General features: G+C 47.1%; 1 protein-coding gene across 1 annotated transcript; it reads left to right on the top strand.

Moving 5' to 3' along the window:
• The first annotated feature begins 337 nt into the window (after nt 1–337).
• On the top strand, nt 338–25,635 carry Prpf8 (pre-mRNA processing factor 8). The gene is made up of 43 exons (XM_041664582.1): nt 338–411; nt 600–710; nt 1,166–1,334; nt 1,963–2,127; nt 2,237–2,455; nt 2,542–2,754; nt 2,866–2,991; nt 3,090–3,195; nt 3,632–3,822; nt 3,951–4,070; nt 4,154–4,343; nt 4,456–4,575; nt 4,683–4,817; nt 5,155–5,284; nt 5,581–5,777; nt 6,001–6,207; nt 6,325–6,488; nt 6,624–6,750; nt 6,864–7,056; nt 7,610–7,797; nt 7,958–8,196; nt 8,362–8,508; nt 8,691–8,901; nt 9,765–9,881; nt 14,223–14,470; nt 14,586–14,765; nt 15,093–15,228; nt 15,342–15,511; nt 15,637–15,766; nt 15,886–16,032; nt 16,418–16,578; nt 17,034–17,225; nt 17,727–17,964; nt 18,069–18,197; nt 19,551–19,664; nt 19,745–19,918; nt 20,520–20,713; nt 21,751–21,990; nt 22,085–22,226; nt 24,495–24,635; nt 24,746–24,885; nt 24,996–25,198; nt 25,314–25,635. The coding sequence occupies exons 2-43, from the start codon at nt 611–613 to the stop codon at nt 25,466–25,468; spliced, it is 7,008 nt and encodes a 2,335-aa protein (XP_041520516.1). The 5' UTR covers nt 338–411; nt 600–610; the 3' UTR covers nt 25,469–25,635.
• The last annotated feature ends 192 nt before the right edge of the window (nt 25,636–25,827 follow it).

Here is a 25,827-nt window from a genome sequence, read left to right as displayed (position 1 = left end):
AAAAGATTCATTGAGTTGGAGCTAGTACTACGTATCAGCTCTGAATTCAGGAGAATAAATAGAGGAAAAATGTGCATCGTAGGCAAACTTCTTAAAATTGTAATGGTTTTGGGGGGAGCAACGTCAATAGCCAATTAAACATCAATTCTATTAGCGGTTTCTTAAATCGATCCGACTGGAGAGGCTACCTTGGCCACGCCCCTCGCCCAGAAATCCATTATTAGACCCGCCCCCTTGGCTCGGACTGCAATTTCAATTGGGGCTTTGGCTAATCCATCAGAGCATCTCGGTGTCTATTGGGTGAGTTTCTGAACCCGGTTGCGTACTTCCTGGAGTTGGGAACGCGGAGCGGACGTCGTCTTTCCGCCATTGCTCTGCGGGCCTAGCCGCTACCTGAGAGAGGGGCGACAGGTGGGTGGCCGGTGTCCGAGGCTGGGCTGCAGACGGTCGGGTGGGCAGAGTGGGCTGAGGAGCAGCGTCAGGCCCCGGCTGCAAGCGCTCAGCCCGCCCGGCGTGCAGGCCAGGTGGCTCAGGACGCATTCCATTTGCCCCTTGTGGGCACGGGCCTAGCGGCTTAGTTTTGGCTTCCTTCTCCCCAGATTCTTCCGGCATGGCCGGAGTATTTCCTTATCGAGGGCCGGGTAACCCGGTTCCCGGCCCTCTAGCCCCGCTGCCGGACTACATGTCAGAGGAGAAGCTGCAGGAAAAAGGTGAGGGGCGGGTGGGAATCGGACGAGTGGGAACGGCGCGCGCGGGCCGGAACGTGCAGTCGGGTACCCTTCATCCTCAGTAGGCAGATCATCGGGGGTCTGATCCCTTGTTAGCCGTGATTAATTTTTTTTTATTTAGTCAATTCATTGAAAGATTGGAAGCAACAGTTGTTTGCAGGAGCTAGTGTGCGCGCGCGCGTGTGTCTTATAGCAGTGGAGACAAAAGTCCTTTTTGGAGGGCTCCCTTTATGGAGCTTGCTTTACAGTGAAGGAATTGGACAGCATTCACTTCTAAACATCCTTAGGAAAAATGTCAGGTGGTTTGGGGGTTGTAAAATGGCAAGATGCTTGGCAGGGAGTATCCGTGCCAAAGAATTGGGGGGGGGGTTACCATAGGGGCAAGAGTATAACTGTGGAAAGGGTGTGCAGCCCTTTAAACTGAGGTGTCGTTATAGCTCGAAAATGGCAGCAGTTGCAGGCCAAGCGCTATGCAGAGAAGCGGAAATTTGGGTTTGTGGATGCTCAGAAGGAAGACATGCCCCCAGAACACGTCAGGAAGATCATTCGAGACCATGGAGACATGACCAACAGGAAGTTCCGCCATGACAAAAGGGTCTATTTGGGGTAAGCAATAGCCTGGGATAATTTCATGTGGAGTTTGGTGTCTCTCCCCATATTAACAGTGGTGGATAGAGGGACTGTCATATCATATGGAATCTCTCTCTCTCTCTCTCTCTCTCTCTCTCTCTCTCATATTAACAGTGGTGGATAGAGGGACTGTCATATCATTTGGAATCTCTCTCTCTCTCTCTCTCTCACACACACACACACTTTTTCACGAGTTTCAAGAAAGGTCCAAAAGCTACACAGAGAAACCCTATCTCAAAAAAGAAAAACTCGTGCCATAGACCAGGCTGGCCTCGAACTTGATCCTCTTTCCTTTTAAGAGCCTTTTAGTGGCGTGACAGATGAGAGACAAATGGTTGCAGCCTAGTACAGTGAATGTGTTGGTTTTCATACTAAGGGCAGAAGGAAGGTGCCTTCTGAAGGACTGGTGTGGCGGAACTAAGACATTTGAAAGGGACAGTGACAGTAGTGAAGATTGAGGAGTTGAAGGACTGGAGTCCTAGCTTGGGGCTTTGGACTATATGGCAGCATTTTCTGTGGAACGTGTGATCATTTATGGCAATCAGCACGGGTCAGATACCAGAAGACTTGGTCTTCTCTAATGGCCTCCTTGCTCACGTTGCAGAGCCCTCAAGTACATGCCTCATGCCGTTCTCAAGCTCCTGGAGAACATGCCCATGCCTTGGGAGCAGATTCGGGACGTGCCTGTTCTCTATCACATCACTGGCGCCATTTCCTTTGTCAATGAGATTCCCTGGGTTATCGAGCCTGTTTATATCTCCCAGTGGGGGTAAGAAGGGCTGAAGTGTGGTGGATGGGTGGTGGTGGGTGGTGTGGTACTTAGGGGTGGTGGCAGTGGCAGTGGAGGAGCCGTGGGTAGAAACTGTCTTGCCTTCTAGATCGATGTGGATCATGATGCGTCGAGAGAAAAGAGACAGGAGGCATTTCAAGAGGATGCGGTTCCCCCCATTTGATGACGAGGAACCGCCCCTGGATTATGCTGACAACATCTTAGATGTTGAGCCACTGGAAGCCATTCAGCTAGAGTTGGACCCTGAGGAGGATGCCCCTGTGTTGGACTGGTTCTATGACCACCAGCCTTTGAGAGACAGTAGGAAGTAAGTGGAACTATCCCCTGAGGAGGTGGTGGGTAAGTGGTTTGGATCAATGCTTACTTGATATGGGCCCTCCATCTTTTCCCTAGGTATGTTAATGGTTCCACTTACCAACGCTGGCAGTTTACACTGCCTATGATGTCCACTCTCTACCGATTGGCCAATCAGCTTCTGACTGACTTGGTGGATGACAACTACTTCTATTTGTTTGATCTGAAGGCCTTCTTTACCTCTAAGGCACTCAATATGGCCATTCCTGGAGGACCCAAATTTGAACCTCTTGTTCGAGACATCAACCTACAGTAAGTTGTGGAGAATGTCAATTTTTTAAGCACTTTGTATGTATTGAAATCTTGCCTTAAGATCCTTGTCTAGCAATGGAACTAGACTACTCATTTAATTTCCTGTTCTAGGGATGAAGACTGGAATGAGTTCAATGATATTAATAAGATCATCATCCGTCAGCCTATTCGCACTGAGTACAAGATTGCTTTTCCTTACCTGTATAACAACCTTCCACACCATGTCCACCTGACCTGGTAAGATGCCTGGAACATAGCAGTTAAACAGGAGAAAGTTGGTTTCTGGTGTGGGCCCCAGCAGACAGAACTTTGGCTGACTCTTGCTTTCCTTACAGGTACCACACTCCTAACGTTGTGTTCATCAAGACTGAGGACCCCGATTTGCCTGCTTTCTACTTTGATCCTCTCATCAACCCCATCTCTCACAGACACTCAGTCAAGGTGAGAGGAAGTCGCATGTTTTGAGGGGATGGCAGGGAGTGAGAGTCCTGAAGATTGATCTTGGGGTCTGTTGCATGCCGGGCAGGGTTTCTGCCTCTCAGTAACCTCTGCCCTCTTTTATTTTTGGACACAAATTTCCTATGTCTTTCTTGGTGATATTGCACTCTCAGTCCTTTCTTCTTGGCCTCCTCCTAAGTGCTGGAGTTTCAGGCTCCCTTCCCTGAGCTCAGTGGAGCTTAGTGGGAACTGCATACAGTGGGCACCTCCACCTCCCAGTATGGTACTGGGGCTCCTCTGGGAGGCTCTTTAGGATTCTCTTGTCGAGCATCCCAGTCTTCATGGCATGTGTAGTCACTGTGCCTTGTTCCAGAGAGTTTTCTGCTCATCTCAAGTCTGCACTTAGTGGAAACTGAATCCTCGTGAATTTCTCTCTTAGAGCCAGGAACCACTGCCCGATGATGATGAGGAATTTGAACTCCCAGAGTTTGTGGAGCCCTTCCTGAAGGACACACCCCTCTATACAGACAACACAGCCAATGGCATTGCCCTGCTCTGGGCACCGCGGCCCTTTAACTTACGCTCTGGTCGTACCCGCCGGGCTCTGGACATACCCCTTGTCAAGAACTGGTAAGGTTTCTACCTAAGGGTCTGGTAGTAGAGGCATAATATAGGAGAAAAGACTGGGTGGGCAGGCAGGCTTTCCAGAGTGTCTCTAAGGAGAGGGAGGCAAAACTCTGATGGGCTTATTTAACCAGGTATCGGGAACACTGTCCTGCTGGGCAGCCTGTGAAGGTGCGAGTCTCCTATCAGAAGCTGCTTAAGTACTATGTGCTGAATGCCCTCAAGCATCGGCCTCCCAAAGCCCAAAAGAAGAGGTAAGGTGCTGGAGACCCCAGTACAATTTCTGTCGTAAAGTGTCAGTATGCCAGCTTTAACTCTGTTCTTTATTCTTACCCAGGTATCTCTTCCGCTCCTTCAAAGCCACCAAATTCTTTCAATCCACAAAACTAGACTGGGTTGAGGTAGGGCTGCAGGTTTGCCGCCAGGGCTACAACATGCTCAACCTTCTCATTCACCGGAAGAACCTCAACTACCTGCACTTGGACTATAACTTCAACCTGAAGCCTGTCAAGACACTCACCACTAAGGTGCCTTCGTCAGACCTGTGGGCTCTGCTGGGCTTAGGGTTGGAAGCACTGTGCCATCCCTCCTTCTGTGGCCACTGGCGTTAATGGTTCTTTGTGTTCTTGTCCTTCTCAGGAAAGAAAGAAATCTCGTTTTGGGAATGCCTTTCATCTATGTCGGGAAGTGCTGCGTCTAACCAAGCTGGTCGTGGATAGTCATGTGCAGTATCGCTTGGGCAATGTAGATGCCTTCCAGGTGAGGCCAGGTTGCCCAGACCTCTGCCCAGATGAGGAGGCAGGGTGAAGCCTGAGCTGGCTGTGGTGCTGGCCCAGGCTCGAGGTCTGATGGTGGTTTTATTGCAGCTGGCGGATGGGTTGCAGTATATATTTGCCCACGTGGGGCAGTTGACCGGCATGTATCGGTACAAGTACAAACTGATGCGGCAGATCCGCATGTGCAAGGACTTGAAGCATCTCATCTATTACCGCTTCAACACGGTGAGAGCCTGCCCTCACTGCCTACCTTCCCAGATGCTCTTTTGCTTTTTCCTTGCAGTTAGAGCTCTTTCCCCAGACCTCCTGGGAGAGAATCTCTTGACTATGTCGTTATAAACTTGTTGACTCTCTGAACACTTCCCCCCAGACCTACCACTGGTTCCATGCAGGAGCTTCACTTTCTGCTTTGAAGTTCTCCTAAGCTTCCCTGTTTGAGAGCATTTACCCTGTCCCCTCAGCCGCCCTGACAGATGCTCTTCCTTCTCTAGCTCTACCCACTTTTCTCTCTTTTCCTAAAAGAATTGTTCGCTTATGTTTCTGATTTCTGGTTTACTTGTAGGGTCCTGTAGGGAAAGGCCCTGGCTGTGGTTTCTGGGCTGCTGGCTGGCGAGTCTGGCTGTTTTTTATGCGTGGAATTACCCCTTTGCTAGAGCGCTGGCTGGGCAACCTCCTGGCCCGGCAGTTTGAAGGTAAGTGATTTTCTCTACTCACATTGTCTCGTGGCTTCAAAGGTAGATCAGGTGTGCCTGTTGTCGCTTTTTTTGTTGGCATTTGTCGTCTGTTGTTGCTTCTAAGTTTGTTTCTGTTCCGGTAGTGTTCTGGTTCTTGGCCTGCACTGTGGGATTTGAGCTATGGTGCATCTGCAGCAGAAATTCCTGGGAAGCATGGCTGTGACTGCAGTGGCTTGTCTTTTTGCATGTGTGGAGCGTATGGACACTGGTTACTACTTACTAGTTTACTCTCTGGGCCATCCCTTCCCTTCCAGGTCGTCACTCAAAGGGGGTGGCAAAGACAGTAACGAAGCAGCGAGTGGAGTCCCATTTCGACCTGGAGCTCAGGGCAGCTGTGATGCATGATATCCTGGACATGATGCCTGAGGGCATCAAACAGAACAAGGCCCGAACAATTCTGCAGCACCTCAGTGAGGCCTGGCGCTGCTGGAAGGCCAACATTCCCTGGAAGGTAGGCATAGGCACTATCTTCCTCAGGTTAGGATTAGTGTATTGTTAGAGGACTGTCACCCCTCACCCCTCCTTTCTTGGGACAGTTTTACTGTGTTGTCCTGGCTGACCTGTAACCGCAGGCCAGGCTGGCCTCAAACTCAAGAGATCTGTCTGCCTTTACACCACGACACGGGTGTGAAACCCTGTGCTCTACTCCTGTTTTTCATTGTTCGTCATTTCAGGTCCCAGGGTTGCCAACACCTATAGAGAATATGATTCTTCGGTATGTTAAGGCCAAGGCTGATTGGTGGACCAATACTGCCCACTACAACCGTGAACGAATCCGCCGTGGGGCCACTGTAGATAAGACTGTTTGCAAAAAGAACCTGGGCCGCCTCACCCGCCTGTACTTGAAGGCAGAACAGGAGCGGCAGCACAATTACCTGAAGGTTGGGCCTGCTAGGCTGGGTGTGAAGGCAGGGTGGTAAGGGTGGCTGCAGAGTGGGGATCATGCTTTGTCCTCATCTGGATGGTAGTGAGAGACTAACTTGATGTTCACCTTGCAGGATGGGCCTTACATTACAGCAGAAGAAGCGGTGGCAGTGTATACTACCACCGTGCATTGGTTGGAAAGCCGCAGATTCTCTCCCATCCCATTCCCTCCGCTCTCCTACAAGCATGATACTAAGTTGCTCATCTTGGCTCTGGAGCGCCTCAAGGAAGCTTATAGGTGAGGGATGGCTGGGAGGATTCCTGCTAGGGGGATAACAGGAATGGCATTGTGGTCAGAGTCCAAAAAAGGTATAGTCCTTTCTGGTTTAGCATCTTCTCGGGTTCTTACTTACCTTTACTTTTGCTTTGTCAGTGTGAAGTCTAGGTTAAACCAGTCTCAGAGGGAGGAGCTGGGTCTGATCGAGCAAGCCTACGACAACCCCCATGAGGCTTTGTCCCGCATCAAGCGTCACCTCCTCACACAGAGAGCCTTTAAAGAAGTGAGTGAGATGTACCGAGGGCTTTCTTTTGGTCTGTGCTATTTATTCTTGGCATCTAGAGGGTGCCAGGTTGGCTATGTGAATTGATGTGAGCCAGGTTCCTTCTCCCTCAGGTGGGCATTGAGTTTATGGATCTCTATAGCCACCTGGTGCCAGTGTATGATGTGGAACCCCTGGAGAAAATAACTGATGCTTACCTGGACCAGTATCTGTGGTATGAAGCCGATAAACGCCGTCTTTTCCCGCCCTGGATCAAGCCTGCCGACACGGAACCACCTCCACTGCTTGTTTACAAGTGGTGCCAAGGTAAAGCTTTGCCAGACTTACCATCCAGCAGAGGAAGTCTAACCTAGGCTGCATACTTGACTAGGGGGCTGGAGAGATGGCTCAGAGGTTAAGAGCACTGGCTTCTCTTCTAGAGGTCCTAAGTTCAATTCCCAGTACCCACATGGTAGCTCACAACCATCAATAATGAGATATGTTGCCCTCTTCTAGCCTGCAGGCATACATGTAGGCAGAACACTGTATACATAATAAACAAACAAATAATAAATCTTTTTTTAAAAAAGAGTGACGACTACTACTTGGTGGTGGCAGTGGCGCAGGCTTTAATCCCAGCACTGGGAGGCAAAGGTGGGCAGCTCTATGAGTAAAAGGCCAACCTGATCTACAAAGCAAGTTCCAGGACAGCTAGAGCTACACAGAGAAACCCTGTCTCGGGAGGAAAAAAAAGCAAAGCTGATCCTTGTAGCAACCTGGATAGATGGCTGGCTGGATGGATGGTAGAGAGTTTTAGGATGTGTTGAGAGCTGCTATAAAGGAATTTCTTATCTACTATAGCTCTGTCTTGCTTTTTTAGGCATCAATAACCTGCAGGATGTGTGGGAGACCAGTGAGGGCGAGTGCAATGTCATGTTGGAGTCCCGCTTTGAGAAGATGTATGAAAAGATTGACTTGACCCTGCTTAACAGGCTGCTGCGGCTCATTGTGGACCACAACATAGCTGACTACATGACAGCCAAGAACAACGTCGTCATTAACTATAAGGTCCGTCTTGGAGCAAGTAACAACACAGCGTGTTAACTTGTCTGACCCGTTGAGTTAGGATTTGCTGAGGGAGAATGAAGGACCTTGGACCCTGAAGCACCTGCCACACAGCCAGCCTTAGCTTATCTAAGAGTTGTGGTTCTTTTCTTCTTTTTCCTAGGACATGAACCATACAAATTCATACGGGATCATCAGAGGCCTGCAGTTTGCCTCGTTCATTGTGCAGTACTATGGCTTGGTGATGGATTTGCTTGTATTGGGATTGCACCGGGCCAGTGAGATGGCTGGGCCTCCTCAGATGCCAAATGACTTTCTCAGTTTCCAGGACATAGCCACTGAAGCTGCGCACCCAATCCGACTCTTCTGTAGATACATTGATCGCATTCATATTTTCTTCAGGTAAAGAACATGGACAGATCCTGTAACCTGCAGAACACTGAAGTGTGTTCTGCCTGTGAATTGGCTCTTACAGCTTAGTTGTCTAATTGCTGAGATGGGGCTGTAAAGTGAAATGAAGTCTAGAGTGGCGTACTCAACAGTGTACCTTGTCTTAACCTTGTGTAGGTTCACAGCAGATGAGGCTCGGGATCTGATCCAGCGTTACCTGACAGAGCATCCAGACCCCAACAATGAAAACATTGTTGGCTACAATAACAAGAAATGCTGGCCCCGGGATGCCCGCATGCGCCTCATGAAACATGATGTCAACTTGTGAGTCTCAGTTGGGTTTGTAGGATTTAAAAGGACATCAGTCCTATGTCCCGGAAAGCAATTAATATTGAGGAGATTGTGTCTTGGGTAGGAGAAATACAGGCCTGTTGGGTACCTTCTGTCTGGCCTTTGAATGCAGATGTCTCCAACAGACTGAATTGCCTATATGTTTTCTGTGACAGGGGTCGGGCAGTGTTCTGGGACATTAAAAACCGGCTGCCACGATCAGTGACTACAGTGCAGTGGGAGAACAGCTTTGTGTCTGTGTACAGTAAAGACAACCCCAACCTGCTGTTCAACATGTGTGGCTTTGAGTGCCGCATCCTGCCTAAGTGTCGTACCAGCTATGAAGAGTTCACCCACAAGGACGGGGTCTGGAACCTGCAGAATGAGGTATACTCTAGGAAGGACATGGTCTCGCTGCTGCTGTAACTGTGGCGTCAGTGGGGTGAAGAACAGTCATACCTTTCACTTTCAGCTCCATTAGCCTTGGGCGGTTTGAGCTTCTGGTGATCACGGTTAATCATTGCTTGTGAAGACAGGGTCTCTCTGTAACCCTGGCTGACCTGGACCAGACTGGCCCTGATCGTGTCAGAGATACGTGTCTCTAACTCCCCTGGGTTAGGATTAAGGCGTGTGCCACCATGCCCAGCTGTTTCCTTTTTCTCTTTTCCTTCCTTGCTTTCTTCCTTGCTTCCTTCCTTCCTTCCTTTTTTTTTAATTTTTATTTTTTGAGGCAAGGTCTTACTGTATAGTGATGGCTGGCCTGGAACTCTTTATAGACCAGGTTGGCCTTGAATTCACCAAGATCCACACCTGCCTCTACTTCTTGAGTACTGGGGTTAAATTCATGCACTACCATGTTGGCTTTTCACCTTTTTTTTTTTTTTAAAGATTTATTTATTTATTATGTATACAACATTCTGCCTCGATATATGCCCGCACGCCAGAGGAGGGCGCCAGATCTCATTACAGATGGTTGTGAGCCACCATGTGGTTGCTGGGAATTGAACTCAGGACCCTTGGAAGAGCAGGTGGTGCTCTTAACCTCTGAGCCATCTCTCCAGCCCCTCACCTTTTTTTTTTATTGCCATGGTACTTGTGTGGAGATCAGAGGGCTTGTAGTCAGTTCCACTGTGTGGGTTCTGGGGATTGAACTCAGGAAGTAAGGCTTGATATTAAGTACCTTTGCCTGCCATAATCATGTTGCCAGGCCCTCTTTTCTGGGACAAGCTAACACTGACTTTGTGGCTTAGGTTACCAAGGAGAGGACAGCGCAGTGTTTCCTGCGTGTGGATGATGAGTCGATGCAACGCTTCCATAACCGAGTGCGTCAGATTCTAATGGCCTCTGGCTCCACCACCTTTACCAAGGTATGTAGGACTCTAAGCATCGACCTCAGCTTCCCTGCCGTTCTCGGTCCGTCCTTCGTTCCTTTCAACTCCTGTGGTTGGAGCGTGCACAAGCTTTCCCAGCTCTATGGGATGGCAACTTAGAGTGTTGGTTCAATTGGGCTTTTGTGGTTTTTTTTTCTGGTTTCTTTGTGCCCTAGTTGTCCTGGAACTAGCTCTGTAGACCAGGCTGGCCTTGAGCTCACAGAGATCGTCTGCCTCCCTCCCAAGTGCTGGGATTAAAGGCGTGCGCCATCACCACCTATCTCAGTTGGGCTTTATTTCTGAGAATTCAGTACAAGAATTTATCAATCTCCATCTGTGGGGTTTTGATGATGTATTTTATTTTGATGATTTTAGATTAAGGCAAAAGTAAAAGTTTTTAATTTTAACAAAATCATCTATTTTGCATTTTCCCTTAGACTTGTTTTTGTTTGGTTTTGGTTTTTTGAGATAGGGTTTCACTGTGTAGCCATGACGATTCTGGAACTCACTCTGTAGACCAGGCTGGCCTTGAACTCACAGAGATCCGCAAGCCTCTGCCTCCCAAGACTGGGATTAAAGGTGTGCGCCACCACTGCCTAACCTTTTTAATTTTTATAATTCTTTACCGTATAATAGCTTAGAATGTCAGTTCTGGCTTGTTAGTTTATGGAAAGAGGGTTGTTGCGATAGGGTCTCAAAGTTGAGGCAGCTGTGCACCAGCCACTACACCTGGCTTTTGTATCCCCATGGTGAAATGGAGTCTTGTTGTGTTACCAAGCTGGTCTTGGTCTTAAGTGTTCCTCCTGCCTTCATCTCTGGAGTAGCTGGGCCTTTGGGATGTGCTGCTATGCCCAGTTTCTTTTTGGGTGATGGGATTACAGGGGTGTTCCATCACACCTGACTAAAATAATGTTAAATATTTGTGGACATGGACATTTTCAGCCAGCTGATTTGTTGTGGGAGTTTCTGTGTGTTATTTGGTACTACCCCTGACATCTACCCTTCCGATGCCAGTAACATTCCCTCTGTTAGAAGCAAACATGTCCTGAGATACATATACCCCCGGTGTGGGGAGGGTATAGACCTGCAGTCTGTTGGTGTAAAGGTTGAGAGCTCAGGGGTGGGTGAGACTGCAGGAAGAGCAGAGAGAGAAGACGAGGGGCAGGTTAGGATGATGGGAACACTGAGGGGCACTGACCAGATCAACAGTGTTGGGATGTGGGAGTCGAGGCTGTCAGGAACTGATGTCCGGAATTGAGCAGGTGTTTACAATGTCAGTTGCCTAAGAACAGTTTGGTTAGAGAAGGATTGAATAGGAGCCAGTGGAATTGGCAGTTAGGACGTCATTGGTGACCTTAGAGCTATTTCAGAAATAGTTGGATGGAAGCCAGGTGGTGTGGATGTGACTTTGTGGAGGTGAGGGAGACAGTGAGGACAGTTTGCCAGAACTGGAGTAGATGGTTAGAAGCCTCCGAGAGGGGCCATCTGTCAAAACAGGGCTTTGGTGTTTTTTGTTTGTTTTTGGCTTTTTAGTTTTATTTGCTTTTCTTTCTTTTTTTTTTGTATGATTTCCTTGTATACAGTGTATTGTAACCATATTGCTCTCTTATTTTTTTTTTATTGATTTTTGTTGTGCTCTACATTTTTCTCTGCTCCCCTTCAACCCTCTCCCAAGGTCCCCATGCTACCCCAGTTTACTCAGGAGATCTTGTCTTTTTCTACTTCCCCCATATTGCTCTCTTATTACCTTCTTTTATGTTCTTCCCATTGCTGCTGTCCCTCTGTAAAGGATGTTTGCGTGTGTGTGTGCGTGCATGCGTGTGTACATGCATGTGTGTGTACATGCATGCGTGTGTGTGTGCATGCATGTGTGTGTGTGCATGCGTGTGTACATGCATGCGTGTGTGTGTGTGTTGCTTCTCTGTCACCCTCTTCCTATTCCTTTGAATAGAGCTTGGAGCTCAACTGGAAGCCAGTGGGCTCCAGAAATCCTCCTGTCTCTGCCCTGCTCAGATGTTGGAGGGGTGACTGAGAATTGAGGGAGGTGCTTCGCAGTCGTGAAGCATGATCTAGAGTCAGGTTGCATTGCTGGCTATGTTGACCTCAGGCATGTCCTCCACCCTTGCCCTTTACCCCCTTATCTATAAAATGAGGGTAACCATAGTTGTAGTTCAGAGAGTTTTTGTGAAAATTAATGAAATAATGCATGAAGTAAGCTAATAAGGCTTTTATTAGAGATTATAAGAGCATAATGTTGGATTTGAACTTTTTTACTTCCCTCCTCCCCGCTTTGTTTTGTTATTTGTTTGCCTGCTTGAGGCGAGCTTTATCTATAACCCAGGATGGCACTGAACTCTTTGTCCTTCTGACTCAGCTTTCTAAGAACTGGGGTTATGGGTATAAGCCACCTGACTCTGATTTCAGACCTCCACATATACATGTTCCCTCACATACATGTGTATACATACTCTTACCAACAAGTGTGTACGTCATACACCACCACACCAGAACACTGCTAATCCCTGTCTCCCCTCCCCAGGGGAGGTTAATAGAAGGAAAATTTCAAGGAGGGCTGGCGGTGAATGCACCTTAATGCCCCCTTTCTTGATTTATGTTGTGTCTGTGCTCACAAATGTACACATGCCACAACCTATGTGAGGAGTCCGAGGACAACATGCAGGTGTCAGTGTTCTGCTGTGTAGGGTCAGAGGCATCAAAAACCTTGAACTCTACTGAGCCGATTTATCTTTTCAGTTTTTTATGCTATGCTAAAGATTGAACTTGAGACTGAACCCATGCTAGGCAAGTGTTCTGCCACTGACCCATATTATGAGATTAAGATTTTCCTATGTTGTCCAGACTGGTCTTGAGCTCAAGTGACCCACTGATCTTAGCTTCCCAACTAGCTGAGACAGGTTTCCTTCGCTGTCTGTTTTCCATTCTCTCCAGTTCTGTTAGAGTCGTGATGTCACTACCACCTTGGGTGCCACTGCTCTTGTTTTAGGTGTGTGCGATACATTTAGCTCAAGCATGAGTATGACCCTTCTCTTCGGTCATATTCCTGATTAAAATACAGGCTGAACCATTTAAACAAGACCTTGATGGAGTTCAGGAAAGTAGAGCGATAGACCTATAGTCTGACTGACAACTTTGCTTTGTAAAGACCCTGAGGTCGCCTTCCTGATTGCTGTTTTCTTCTTTGATCTGATCATCACCGCAGGTTTCTGTTTGTCTCAAAGGGATAGTGGATTTGAAATCACTAAATAGAAGATTGACAGCTTATTCTAAGAAAATCCAGTGTTTTTTCCTTTGTGTATCGGTATATTATTACAGATGAAAAATTTTATTCACTTTGCTTTCATTGTATTGTCTTATTTTTTCCTTAAATTTTATTTTATTTCATGAGTGTTTTGCCTAGATGAATATATGTGTACCGTGTACGTGCCTGGTGCCCACATAAGTTGGAAAGCATGGGATCTCCTGAAACTGGAGTTACAGAAAATGTGGGTGCTAGGTCCCCTGTAAGAAAACAAGAGGTTTTCACCACTGAGCTGTCCTTCCCGCCTCTATCATCGTCGTTTTCTTCTTCTTCTTCTTCTTCTTCTTCTTCTTCTTCTTCTTCTTCTTCTTCTTCTTTTTTGGTTTTTTCAAGACATGGTTTCTCTGTGGTTTTGGAGCCTGTCCTGGAACTAGCTCTTGTAGACCAGGCTGGTCTCGAACTCACAGAGATCCACCTGCCTCTGCCTCCCAAGTGCTGGGATTAAAGGCATGCGCCACCACCGCCTGGCTTCCTCCTCCTCCTCCTCCTTCTCTCTCTGTGTATGTCTGTCTGTCTGTTTTGAAACATGGTTTTTATCATGTATTGCTGGCTAGCCTGCAGCTCAAAGATTAAAAACACACACCACCCAGAGAAAAATGTAGAGCTCAATAAAAAATCAATAAAACGCACACACACACCACCATGCCCAGCACTAAGAAACATTTTCTATTACATTTATTGAGCGGGGCAGGGTGCCACAGAGTGCTCGTGGAGGTTAGAGAAGAAATGTGTAGAAGTGGGTTTTTTCCTTCAACTATGTGGATTTGGGGAATTAAACTCAAGTCTTTAGGCTTGGTTACAGTCCTTTTACCCACTGAACCATCAAAGTGTCCCAATCATCTCTCTCTTATGATTGTTTCTATCCTAGTGGGTGTTAGTTAGTATCTCATCTTTTTATTCGTTTGTTTTTTCTACTTACTAATAAGTTTAAGATTAACGTTTTCTTGTATTAGGGTTGTAACTAGATCTGGAAGGCCTGCATTGCTCATGTGGAATTTACTCTTTCCCACGAACTTTAGATTGTGAATAAGTGGAATACAGCTCTCATCGGCCTTATGACATATTTTCGAGAGGCTGTGGTGAACACGCAGGAACTCCTAGACTTATTGGTAAAGTGTGAAAACAAGATCCAGACACGTATCAAGATTGGATTGAACTCCAAGATGCCAAGTCGGTTCCCCCCTGTTGTGTTCTACACCCCTAAGGAGCTGGGTGGGCTTGGCATGCTCTCCATGGGCCACGTGCTCATCCCTCAGTCTGATCTCAGGTAGAGCCTACTTGACAACCTTCATGTTAGTCTTACTTCTTAGACTCTGAGAGAAGTGGGTATTTCATTACTTTTGATTTTGCTTTTTATCTCTTGTCTTGACTTTCCAAATCAGGTGGTCTAAGCAAACAGATGTGGGTATCACACACTTCCGTTCAGGAATGAGTCATGAAGAAGACCAACTGATTCCCAACTTGTACCGCTACATACAACCCTGGGAGAGTGAGTTCATTGACTCTCAGCGCGTCTGGGCTGAGTATGCACTCAAGAGACAGGAGGCTATTGCTCAGAACAGGTGGGCATTCAGGAGGTGTACCAATCTAAGGGCGGGGGGTTGGGTCCTAACACTGTGCGTCTTATGTGGAGGTCATGGGCAGAGGATATTTTTAGAAGTTAAGACTGATTCTATGCCCGGCACTTGGGAGGCAGAGGCAGGCAGATCTCTTTGAGTTCGAGACCAGCCTGGTCTACAAGAGCTAGTTCCAGGACAGGATCCAAAACCACAGAGAAACCCTGTCTCGAAAAAAAAAAAAAAAAGACCGATTCTGCTCGTCCTTGGCCAAAGAACGTTGAATATTTCTCTTTGCATGAGAAAGGATGTTAACTTCATTTTTTCTGGCAGACGGCTGACTTTAGAAGATTTAGAAGATTCATGGGATCGAGGCATTCCACGGATCAATACCCTCTTCCAGAAGGACCGGCACACATTGGCTTATGATAAGGGCTGGCGTGTCCGAACTGACTTTAAGCAGTACCAGGTATATGGAGTAGAGAATGGAGCGGATTTCTCCAAATCAGGATAGCTTTTGGCATCCCTGTCATGTGGGTGGTAGGCGCTCAGAAGCGTCACCGTTCTTGCCTTGTTATCCAGGTTCTGAAGCAGAACCCCTTCTGGTGGACACACCAGCGGCATGACGGCAAGCTCTGGAACCTCAACAACTACCGCACAGACATGATCCAGGCCCTGGGTGGTGTGGAGGGCATCCTGGAACACACTCTCTTCAAGGGCACGTACTTCCCTACCTGGGAAGGTCTGTTCTGGTAAGCACTCGCAGCCACCTGAGCTCCTCGCTGCTCTCCTTTCCTGGGCTGCTGCTTCTCAGTCGTCCCTGTGAGCATCTGGGAGATGAACGGGCACCATCTTAGTTGGTTCCTCTGCCCCTCAGGGAGAAAGCCAGTGGCTTTGAGGAGTCCATGAAGTGGAAGAAGCTGACCAATGCTCAGCGATCTGGATTAAACCAGATTCCTAATCGTAGATTCACCCTCTGGTGGTCCCCAACAATCAATCGAGCCAATGTGAGTATGAGTCCTCCACATGGGAGATAAGAAAAGGGTGTTTCTGTTGCCTTCAGTTTGTCCTAAGAACTGGCTTCCTATGTTCTCTGGTCTCTAATGTCATCTCTCTTTCCTGGCAGGTATATGTAGGCTTTCAGGTGCAGCTAGACTTGACAGGAATCTTCATGCATGGCAAGATCCCCACACTGAAGATCTCCCTCATCCAGATATTCCGAGCTCACCTGTGGCAGAAGATCCATGAAAGCATCGTGATGGACTTATGTCAGGTGGGCTGCAGTAGGGGGTGTGGACCACAGAGTCACATCAGCTTGCTGTTTTTGATTTTTTTTGTGTGTGTGGGGGGGTGGGTTTTTGTTTTGTTTTGTTTTTTTTGTTTTTGTTTTGTTTTGTTTTGTTTTTTGAGACAAAATATTTCTATGTGGCCCTGGCTAAGATCTCCTTATGTAGGCCAGACTGGCCTCACTCCTAGAGATCCACCTACCTCTGCCTCCCAAGTGCTGGGATTAAAAGCATGCACCATATGCCCAGCCAGCTTGCTTTTTTGAATATGGAAAATTTGTCTTGGACACATCAAGGATTAGACTCTTACTGTCTCATAAATTCTGTCAGCTCTCACTGTAAAAGGGTACAATCTTTTCCTCTTTACATCAGGTCTTTGACCAGGAATTGGATGCACTGGAAATCGAGACAGTACAGAAAGAGACAATCCATCCCCGAAAGTCCTATAAGATGAACTCTTCCTGTGCGGACATCCTACTCTTCGCTTCCTATAAGTGGAATGTCTCCCGGCCCTCGCTGCTGGCAGACTCCAAGTAAGTGTTCTGTGGCTCAGCTTCACGTACTCAGGAACCTTAGTGTTACTATGAGAGCCATGTTTCTTAAGGGATTAGTCCTGCCTTTCTGTTTTGTTATTCTGGCTTTGACCTTATAATCCTATTGCCTCAGCCCCCAAAATGCTCTACAGGAGTAGGCACCATTCCCAACTTTTTGTTTATATTCTTTTAAACTTGGAGCCAGTGTTACCCTGTAATTACCAACGATCAGATCTGCCGAATGCTTGGGGTCTTACTGACCTTTTTGGGTTTCTTTTTGTTTTTTTTTATTTTGGTTTTTAACACAGGGCTTCCCTGTATAGCTGAGGATCTTGCTGATCCTGAATGGGGAGGGGATGGTTTTGAGATTTAGTTGCAGTGTTTGGGAGTTGTTAGGATTCTGAGACATTGGTTGTGCTGTGGTTTCCTGGAAACTTGAACTTTTCTGCCCTTAGGGATGTGATGGACAGTACAACTACACAGAAGTATTGGATTGACATCCAGCTACGTTGGGGCGACTATGATTCCCACGATATTGAGCGCTATGCCCGGGCCAAATTCCTGGATTATACCACAGACAACATGAGTATCTACCCTTCACCCACAGGTGTGCTCATTGCCATTGACCTGGCCTACAATCTACACAGGTGAGTTAGGGCTCAAAAGCATGGGTTTTCCATTAGCCCTGTACTTTGTATGTTTGGTTTCATTTTTTTGTTTTCTTTTTTTTTTTTTTTTTTTTTTTTTTTTTTTTTTTTTTTTTGGTTTTTTCGAGTCAGGGTTTCTCTGTGTGGTTTCATTTTTTTGAAGCAGAGTCTCACTATATAGCCCTGGCTGGCCTGGAACCTGCTGTGTAGACCAGCTTGGCCTCACACTCACAGAGATCTGTCTGCCTCAGCCTCCCGAGTGCTGGTACTAAAAGTGTGTGCCACTACACCCTACACATTAGCCCTTTTATACCAGTTTTAGTTTGGTTGGCTAAGACGAGGTTTTATCTTTCGGTTACTGACTGATTCGTCTTGTATGTGTATCTTAGCAGGTTATCACATAAGCCTGGGCAACTGGCTTTGTCCCTTTGCTGTACTTTCACCTTTTTCTTGGGGCTTTCTGCCTGTGCTTAAGTTCTTGGGACCCTTTCGTCCTTACAGTGCCTATGGAAACTGGTTTCCAGGCAGCAAGCCTCTGATACAGCAGGCCATGGCCAAGATCATGAAGGCAAACCCTGCCTTGTATGTGTTACGTGAGCGGATACGCAAAGGACTGCAGCTGTATTCATCAGAGCCCACTGAGCCTTATCTGTCCTCCCAGAACTATGGTGAACTCTTCTCTAACCAGATTATCTGGTTTGTGGATGACACCAATGTCTATAGAGTGACTATCCACAAGGTGAGTGTGGGCATGCAGGCCTCAGATGCCTGGAGAGTGTATGAAGTGGATGAAGGCAGGGTGGTTATGGCTAGTCCATGTTAACTAATATAATTGTTCTTTAGACCTTTGAGGGGAACTTGACAACCAAACCTATCAATGGGGCCATCTTCATCTTTAACCCACGCACGGGGCAGCTTTTCCTCAAGATAATCCACACATCTGTGTGGGCTGGACAGAAGCGTTTGGGTCAGGTAAGCAGCTGACATGATAGTGAGACCATGGAACGTTGCTCTCTCTCATTCTTGGTAGGGGTAAGGGGGAGGTGTGATTAAAAACAAAATACCCTTTACTCTATTGAAAGATGGCACTGCTGGGTGTGGTGGCCTCTATCTCAGTACTCGGGAGGCAGAGGGAAGAGGATTGCCATAGGTTTGAGCCTAGGCAGGCTCCATACAGTCAAAGAGGCGGAGATACTATTTTGTGTGAATCTACCCATGAAGTACTTGTGCTGAGTGCAGAGCTTGTCCACTTACTTGGCTTCTTGAGCATCAGGGTTATGAGTGGCCTATGCTCATGCCTGACACTGAAGTGAGTGCTGGCAATCCAGACTCTGGCCTCATACTTGCCTGGCAGGCACTTGACTCAGTGACTCAGTTCCCCACCCCCAGGGAAATGTTCCCTTGGAGGAGGTCCAAGCATGTGAAGGCCTTCATTACCTCCATACTGGGCTTTCTGTTTCCAAAGCTTATTTCTTCCTCTATTCTCTGTCTGAGAGAGCAACCAAATACCATCTTTATAAAGGGAATGCATACCCCATAACCTTTGGCTTCCTGGACATTTGATGCCTGGCTGAGCTGTACCTAGCCAGCCACAGTTTCTCTTTTCTGTCTTTTTGTTTGTTTGTTTTTGTTTTGTTTTGTTTTTCGAGACAGGGTTTCTCTGTGAAACAGTTCTGGCTGTCTTGGGACTCATTCTGTAGACCAGGCTGGCCTTGAACTCACAGAGATCTACCTGCCTTTGCCTCCCAAATGCTGGGATTAAAGGTGTGTGCCATCACTGCACTGCCTGGCTTTATTTAAATATTTTTTGAAAATGATTTTATTAGCCTGGGCATAGTGGTACAAGCTTTTAGTCCTAGCAGTTGAAAAGCAGAGGTAAGTATATCTTTGTGAGTTTGAAGTCAGCCTGATCTACATATTAAGTTCTAGGCCAGTCAGGCCCACATAGTGAGATCATGTCTCTTAAAAATAAATATTATTTTGTTTTAATTTTATGTGTGAGTATATGAGCATGTTGGGGAGAATCAAATCTGGAACTAGAGCTACAGGCAGTTATAAACTGCCTGGTGTGGGTGCTGAGAACCAAGCTCGGGTCCTCCGTAAGAGCAGTGCTCTTGAGCTATGGACCATTGCTCTGGCCCCTGTCTTATTTTGCTGTTTCTGAACTATAATTCATTATTAAACATGTAGGTACCTTTTTCTAATTAATAAGTTCGGCAGCCGTTTTCATGTTCTCTATTGAAACAGTTTATTTCAAGATTAGGATTTTTTTCTAGTTAATTGAGGAAGGTAGACTCAGTTTGTTTTGTTTTTCTTGGTTGTTAGTTGGCCAAGTGGAAGACAGCTGAGGAAGTGGCTGCCCTGATCCGATCTCTGCCTGTGGAGGAACAGCCTAAACAGATCATTGTCACCAGGAAGGGCATGCTGGATCCATTGGAGGTGAGAGAGAGGTGGACACAGCAGAAGAAAGTAGGCCTGAGCCCTCTGGGCTTTCGCTCTGACCTTGGACTTTGCCTTAGGTACACTTGCTGGACTTCCCCAACATTGTGATCAAAGGATCGGAGCTCCAGCTCCCCTTCCAGGCTTGTCTCAAGGTGGAGAAGTTTGGGGATCTCATCCTTAAAGCCACAGAACCCCAGATGGTTCTTTTCAACCTCTACGATGACTGGCTCAAAACTATCTCATCTTACACGGTAATTTGGCACCTTAGGAAGAGGGTCTCTCTGGGGTGGAATTGGTTCCAGGAGTCAAGTTCTTGAGCTACGCATATCTCTTTTGACTTGTGAGGGCTTGGCACCTGAAGAATTTGGAGATGATGCTTGCTTTGCTGTGAGGCTAGGTGTGGTAATAAGACCGGCGGAGCTGCGTCCCCAACACCCCAGCCGCCTGCTCGGCTAGCTTATGCCCGAAATAACAACACACAAACTGTATTCATTTAAACACTGCTTGGCCCATTCTCTTCTAGGCTAATTCTCACATATTAATTTAGCCCATTTCTAATCATCTGTGTATGGCACCCCAAGGTGCGCTTACCGGGGAGATTCTAGCCTAGTCCATCCTGGGTCGGAGCTTCATCCCGGGAGCGGGGCATGGCGTCTCTCTCATGCGTCTGCTCCAGAGAGGAGAGCTGTCGAGTCTGACCTCACTTCCTCTTCCTCCCAGCGTTCTGTCCTGTCTACACCTCCCACCTATCCTCTAACCAATAAAATGGGCCAAGGCAGTTCCTTTAGCTAGGGTGAGGAGGAGAACCCCCACAATGCTGCTCTCTCCATCTTCTTCCACATCTCCTTCCAGGCTTTCTCTCGTCTCATCCTGATTCTGCGTGCTTTGCACGTGAACAACGATCGGGCAAAGGTGATCCTGAAGCCAGACAAAACCACTATCACAGAGCCACACCACATCTGGCCCACGCTGACTGATGAGGAGTGGATCAAGGTGGAGGTGCAGCTCAAGGACCTGATCTTGGCGGACTATGGCAAGAAGAACAAGTGAGTGGGGAGGGGCCGGGTACCACAGTGTTGCTGGCACAAGGGAGGCTGCTTGGGGCATAGATTCTGGGGTTTGGAACTTTTTTTTTTGTTTGTTTGTTTTTTTTTTTGTTTTTCGAGACAGGGTTTCTCTGTGGTTTTGGAGCCTGTCCTGGAACTAACTCTTGTAGACCAGGCTGGTCTCGAACTCACAGAGATCCGCCTGCCTCTGCCTCCCAAGTGCTGGGATTAAAGGCATGCGCCACCACCGCCCGGCCCCGGTTTGGAACTTTTAAGCTTAGAAGTTTCTCAGATTTTTTTTAGCTGTGTTTGGTAATGCATGCCTGTAATCCCAGCATTTGGTAGGTAGAGGCAAGGGGATCAGAAACTCAATGTTATCTTCAAGTACATGAGTTAGAAGGGGTTAATCTGGGCCACGTGAGGTCTTACCTCAAAAGAAAAACAGCATCTCAGAGGTGCTCAGGAAGAAATGTGGTCAATATGCAGTCTCACTGTGGACCGCTTGTTCTCCGTGGAAGTTACTGACGCCATTTTGAATAGATGCACTCCTTACTCGCTTGGTTTCTGTTATGTCAGGGTTTCATTATGGATCCCATGTTCTCCTCGAACTCCCAACAATACTCTTGCTTTAACCTTCCAAGTGCTGGATTATTGGTGTGTCTCACTCCACCCAATTTGGGATTTCCATTTTTGAGAGTTGTCCTGTGTTGGGGCAGTTTCTGTGGAAGAAAAGTAAGAGTTGCAGATGCTGACTAGCTCAGAGTGCACGTGCACTATTGTGCCACTGCGTCCCCATGCGTGCCTTTCTTAGAAGTCAGTCCCTGGAAGCCACAAGGGGGAGATACCTCCCATAAGTTGTCCTTTGACCTCTGTACTTGCACTGTGCTATATCCCAGAGTAAATAAATTGAAAATTAAAAATTAAAGAACTGTTGAGATTATCTTGACAAAGTATGTCCTGTCTACCCAGTTCTACTTTGCCATCAATACAAAAGTGACTGGGGGAGGGATCCCGTTTAACTGACAGTGTCCCCACAGCGTGAACGTGGCATCCCTGACACAATCAGAAATCCGAGACATCATCCTAGGAATGGAGATCTCAGCTCCATCACAGCAGCGCCAGCAGATAGCTGAGATTGAGAAGCAGACCAAGGAACAGTCACAGCTCACTGCCACGCAGACTCGAACTGTCAACAAACATGGCGATGAGATTATCACCTCCACCACTAGCAACTATGAAACCCAGACCTTCTCGTCAAAGACTGAATGGAGGGTCAGGTACTGTGGAGGGCAAGATTGTCAGGTGGACAGGCCCCTTGATGGTGCTGGGTGTGCTTGGGCTGAAACGCTGGCGCTCCTTTCTGTTCTTTAGGGCCATCTCTGCTGCCAACCTGCATCTACGGACCAATCACATTTATGTTTCATCTGATGACATCAAGGAGACTGGGTATACTTACATTCTTCCCAAGAATGTGCTTAAGAAGTTCATCTGCATATCTGATCTCCGTGCCCAAGTGAGTATACACACAACCGGACCATATTGTGAGCCCGATTAGTCTGTACCTAAATTTCATTTTTTTTTTCCTTTGGTTTTTCGAGACAGAGTTTCTTTATGTAACAGTCCTATAGTCCTTGCTGTCCTGGGACTAACACTAGTAGACCGGGCTGGCCTCGAACTCACAGAGTCTGTGCCTAAATTTCACTTGATAATTCCATGAACTTTGAGGGGCTGGTTTCAAGACTCAATGGATGAATGAGTAACTTGGAAAGGACGGTGAATCTCAGTGTGTTCAAGGCCAGCCTGGTCTACAGAGCAAGTTCCAGGACAGCCAGGACTGTTTCACAGAGAAACCCTGTCTCAAAAACAAATAAACAAAAAAAAAAGAAAGAAAAGAATGAGAAAAAGAGACATCACAAACAAGAGGATGTCAAAATATTTTACCAATATGACAATTAAGAAAAAATATTGGAGTGGAATTTATTGGTAGAGAATAACAGATTCAAATATGTGCATAGTCAAATCTTATTGCTGCGTACTTTATGATATTGAAATAGGAAAGAGCAGGGCCCTTTTTCACACCACTCAACAAAAGTAAAATTAAATAGAGTAAAACTATGGATGTAAAATACTAAGCTGTTAGAAAATACTGATAATCTTAGTGTTGAGAAAACCTTTCACAGCACCAAAGACAGCTGGGCGGAGTGGTACACTCCTGAATCCTAGCACTTGGACAGCTGAGGCAAGCAGGTTGCTGTGAGTGTAAAGGCTAGATTTCACTACCAGCCCAGACGGCTGTCTTAGTTTGATATGGTAGCACAGGCCTCTGTGCCAGCTTCTGTGGCCCAGCTGCTACCAAATGAAACTTTCTCAAATAAATAAATGAAAACCCATTCGAGACTTGTGTGAAAATGTCAGGCTGGCAAAATTATTCCGTAGGTAAAGGTGCTTGCTGCCAAGTCTGTTGGCCAGTTTGAGCTCCAGAATCTATACAATAGGAGAGCGCTGACTTCTGTAAATTGCCCTGTGGCCTCCACATTTCCAGTGTGACACATATTATACTCATGCATATGCATACACTGAATAAGTAAATGGTTAAGGTTTAAAATAAAAATCCAGAAATTGTCCTTGGGCCACAGATGACTCAGAAGATAAAAGTTTGCTGCACAAAGCTGAAAACCTGATTTAAGTCCCCAAACCCCACTGTGGAGGGGGAGAACCAGTTATCCTCTGACTGTCACATACACGCCGTGGCATGTGAGTTTGAGGCCAGCTTGGTCTACATAGTGAGTTCCAGGATAGCCAGAGCTACCTAGTGAGCCCCTGTCTCAGAGACAGACAAATTTAAAGGGAAAGAAAAATACTATAGAGAAAACTCAGTCACAAAATGCTTGCCTGGCATGCTCTAAGGCCCTGGGTTCAGTTTCTTGAGAAGAAAAAAAACCAACCTGAAGCTGGTGAGCTGGCTCAGAAGGAAAGCACTTCCCATAAACCTGACACCCTGAGTTTGATTCCGCAGAACCTGTAAAAGCGGAAGGAGGGAACCTGTTGCACAGACTTGTCCTCTGACTTCCACCTCACTCAGTGCCACACGAGTCCTTAGATACATGTACAGAATTACAAAAAGTTAAAAATGTTTTTAAATTACTTTTATATGCATTTTTGCCTTCATGTATGCCTGTGTGAGGGTGTTGGATCCCCTGGAACTGGAGTCACACTTGGGAGCTGCAATGTGGGTTCTGGGAATTGAATCCGGGTCCTCTGGAAGAGCAGTCAGTGATCTTAACTACTAAGCCATCTCTCCAGCCCTTATATACATACATACATACATACATACACATGTATATATATGGGTGTTTTGTCTGCGTCATATGCATGCAGTACCTGTGGAGGGCAGCAGAGAGTGCCAGGTACCCTGGAACTGGAGTTACAGACAGTTGTGAGCCATCGTGCGGATGCCAAGAATCTGTCTCAGGTCCACTGGAAGAGCAACCAATACTCTTGACCACTAAGCCGTCTCTCGAACTCCAATGATAATTTTTAAGACCTGGGTTTAGTAGGTAGAGATACTTGGCCACCAAACCTAATAACCCAAATTTGATTCTCCCAGATCATGGGGGTGTTTGGGATGGGGTTAATGTGTAACATTTTGACCAAGTAACCAGATGATTCTGTCCCAATGGTTTTTGACTGTATTTTGAAAAACCCACCATTTTCTTGGGAATGGTAAGAAATTCTGGCACTCCAAATTGCACTGAGAATAGTCTGATCTCCTCATCTCTAGATTGCAGGATACCTATATGGGGTGAGTCCTCCAGATAACCCTCAGGTGAAGGAGATCCGCTGCATTGTGATGGTGCCGCAGTGGGGCACTCACCAGACTGTGCACCTGCCCAGCCAGCTGCCCCAGCACGAGTACCTCAAGGTTGGTGATGGTGGCGGAGCCTGGGAATTGAACTTACTGCAGTGTTACCCTGATGGGTGACATTTGTCTGCAGATAGGTTGAACCGCTCCTTATTGCTCTTTGCCTGCAGGAGATGGAACCCTTAGGTTGGATCCACACTCAGCCCAATGAGTCTCCCCAGTTATCACCCCAAGATGTCACCACTCATGCCAAGATCATGGCTGACAACCCATCCTGGGATGGCGAGAAGACAATTATCATCACCTGTAGGTGGGTGTGGGGCTCCTTGAGTGGAGATATTATATTATAGGGCAGGTATTGAGGTCAGGACCTGAATTAGTGGCCTGAGCACTCAACCTGTCTTTTTCTTTCCCCCGCAGCTTCACCCCAGGCTCCTGCACACTGACAGCCTACAAGCTGACCCCCAGTGGCTATGAGTGGGGCCGGCAGAACACTGACAAAGGCAACAATCCCAAAGGCTACCTGCCCTCGCACTACGAGAGGGTGCAGATGCTCCTGTCAGACCGATTCCTCGGCTTCTTTATGGTTCCTGCCCAGTCCTCCTGGAACTACAACTTTATGGGTATGTGGTCTGGTGGAGACAGAAGCCAGCACTCTTGTCTCTTGGGGTCTGACTGCCAAAGGGTTGGGTGAGGCAGGGAGACCTTGTTAACATCTGATGTTTCCCCTTCTCTAAGGTGTTCGGCATGATCCCAACATGAAATATGAGCTGCAGCTGGCAAACCCCAAGGAATTCTACCATGAGGTCCATAGGCCCTCCCACTTCCTCAACTTTGCCCTCCTGCAGGAGGGTGAGGTCTATTCTGCAGACAGAGAGGATCTCTACGCCTAGTTACTTCTTGCTTCCTTCTGCTTCAGATTCCCCAAAGGCTGGAACCTCTGACCCTCCCCACAGACAAGCTGCTGACATTCAGCAGCCTGGCCCCTTTGTGTTTTGTGCTTGTGTTGTTGATAGACTGTAATTCTGAACAAAATGTAATAAATTTTGTATAAATAGGATTGCTTTTGTTTTCTTGCTTTTAAGAGTTCAAATTCTGGGTATTGATAACTCTGGGGACTGGCTTGGGCAATTCACAGCAAGGTACTGGGCCTCCCCTTCAGGGCTTTGAATATACCCTAGACTCAGCTGAGTTGGGTCTGGCCTTCACACTCTACTTTGGCCGTATTTGCTGGTTTCTCTGTACGTGGAAA

The sequence above is a fragment of the Microtus oregoni genome, unplaced genomic scaffold (genome assembly GCF_018167655.1).
Source record: "Microtus oregoni isolate MIOR12 unplaced genomic scaffold, Mior012 000015F_ref0000493, whole genome shotgun sequence".
NCBI lineage: Eukaryota > Metazoa > Chordata > Mammalia > Rodentia > Cricetidae > Microtus > Microtus oregoni.
The sequence above is the reverse complement of the archived record's forward strand: the minus strand, read 5'-3'. Positions and strand labels throughout refer to the sequence as shown.

What these genes read in the sequence shown, in the direction of transcription:
- Prpf8 (XM_041664582.1), top strand. Translation starts at nt 611, where the DNA reads ATGGCCGGAGTATTTCCTTATCGAGGGCCGGGTAACCCGGTTCCCGGC. An exon ending in GCAATGTAGATGCCTTCCAG is followed by an intron (nt 4,576 to 4,682) that starts GTGAGGCCAGGT and finishes GTTTTATTGCAG; the next exon opens with CTGGCGGATGGGTTGCAGTA. An exon ending in TCTATTACCGCTTCAACACG is followed by an intron (nt 4,818 to 5,154) that starts GTGAGAGCCTGC and finishes GTTTACTTGTAG; the next exon opens with GGTCCTGTAGGGAAAGGCCC.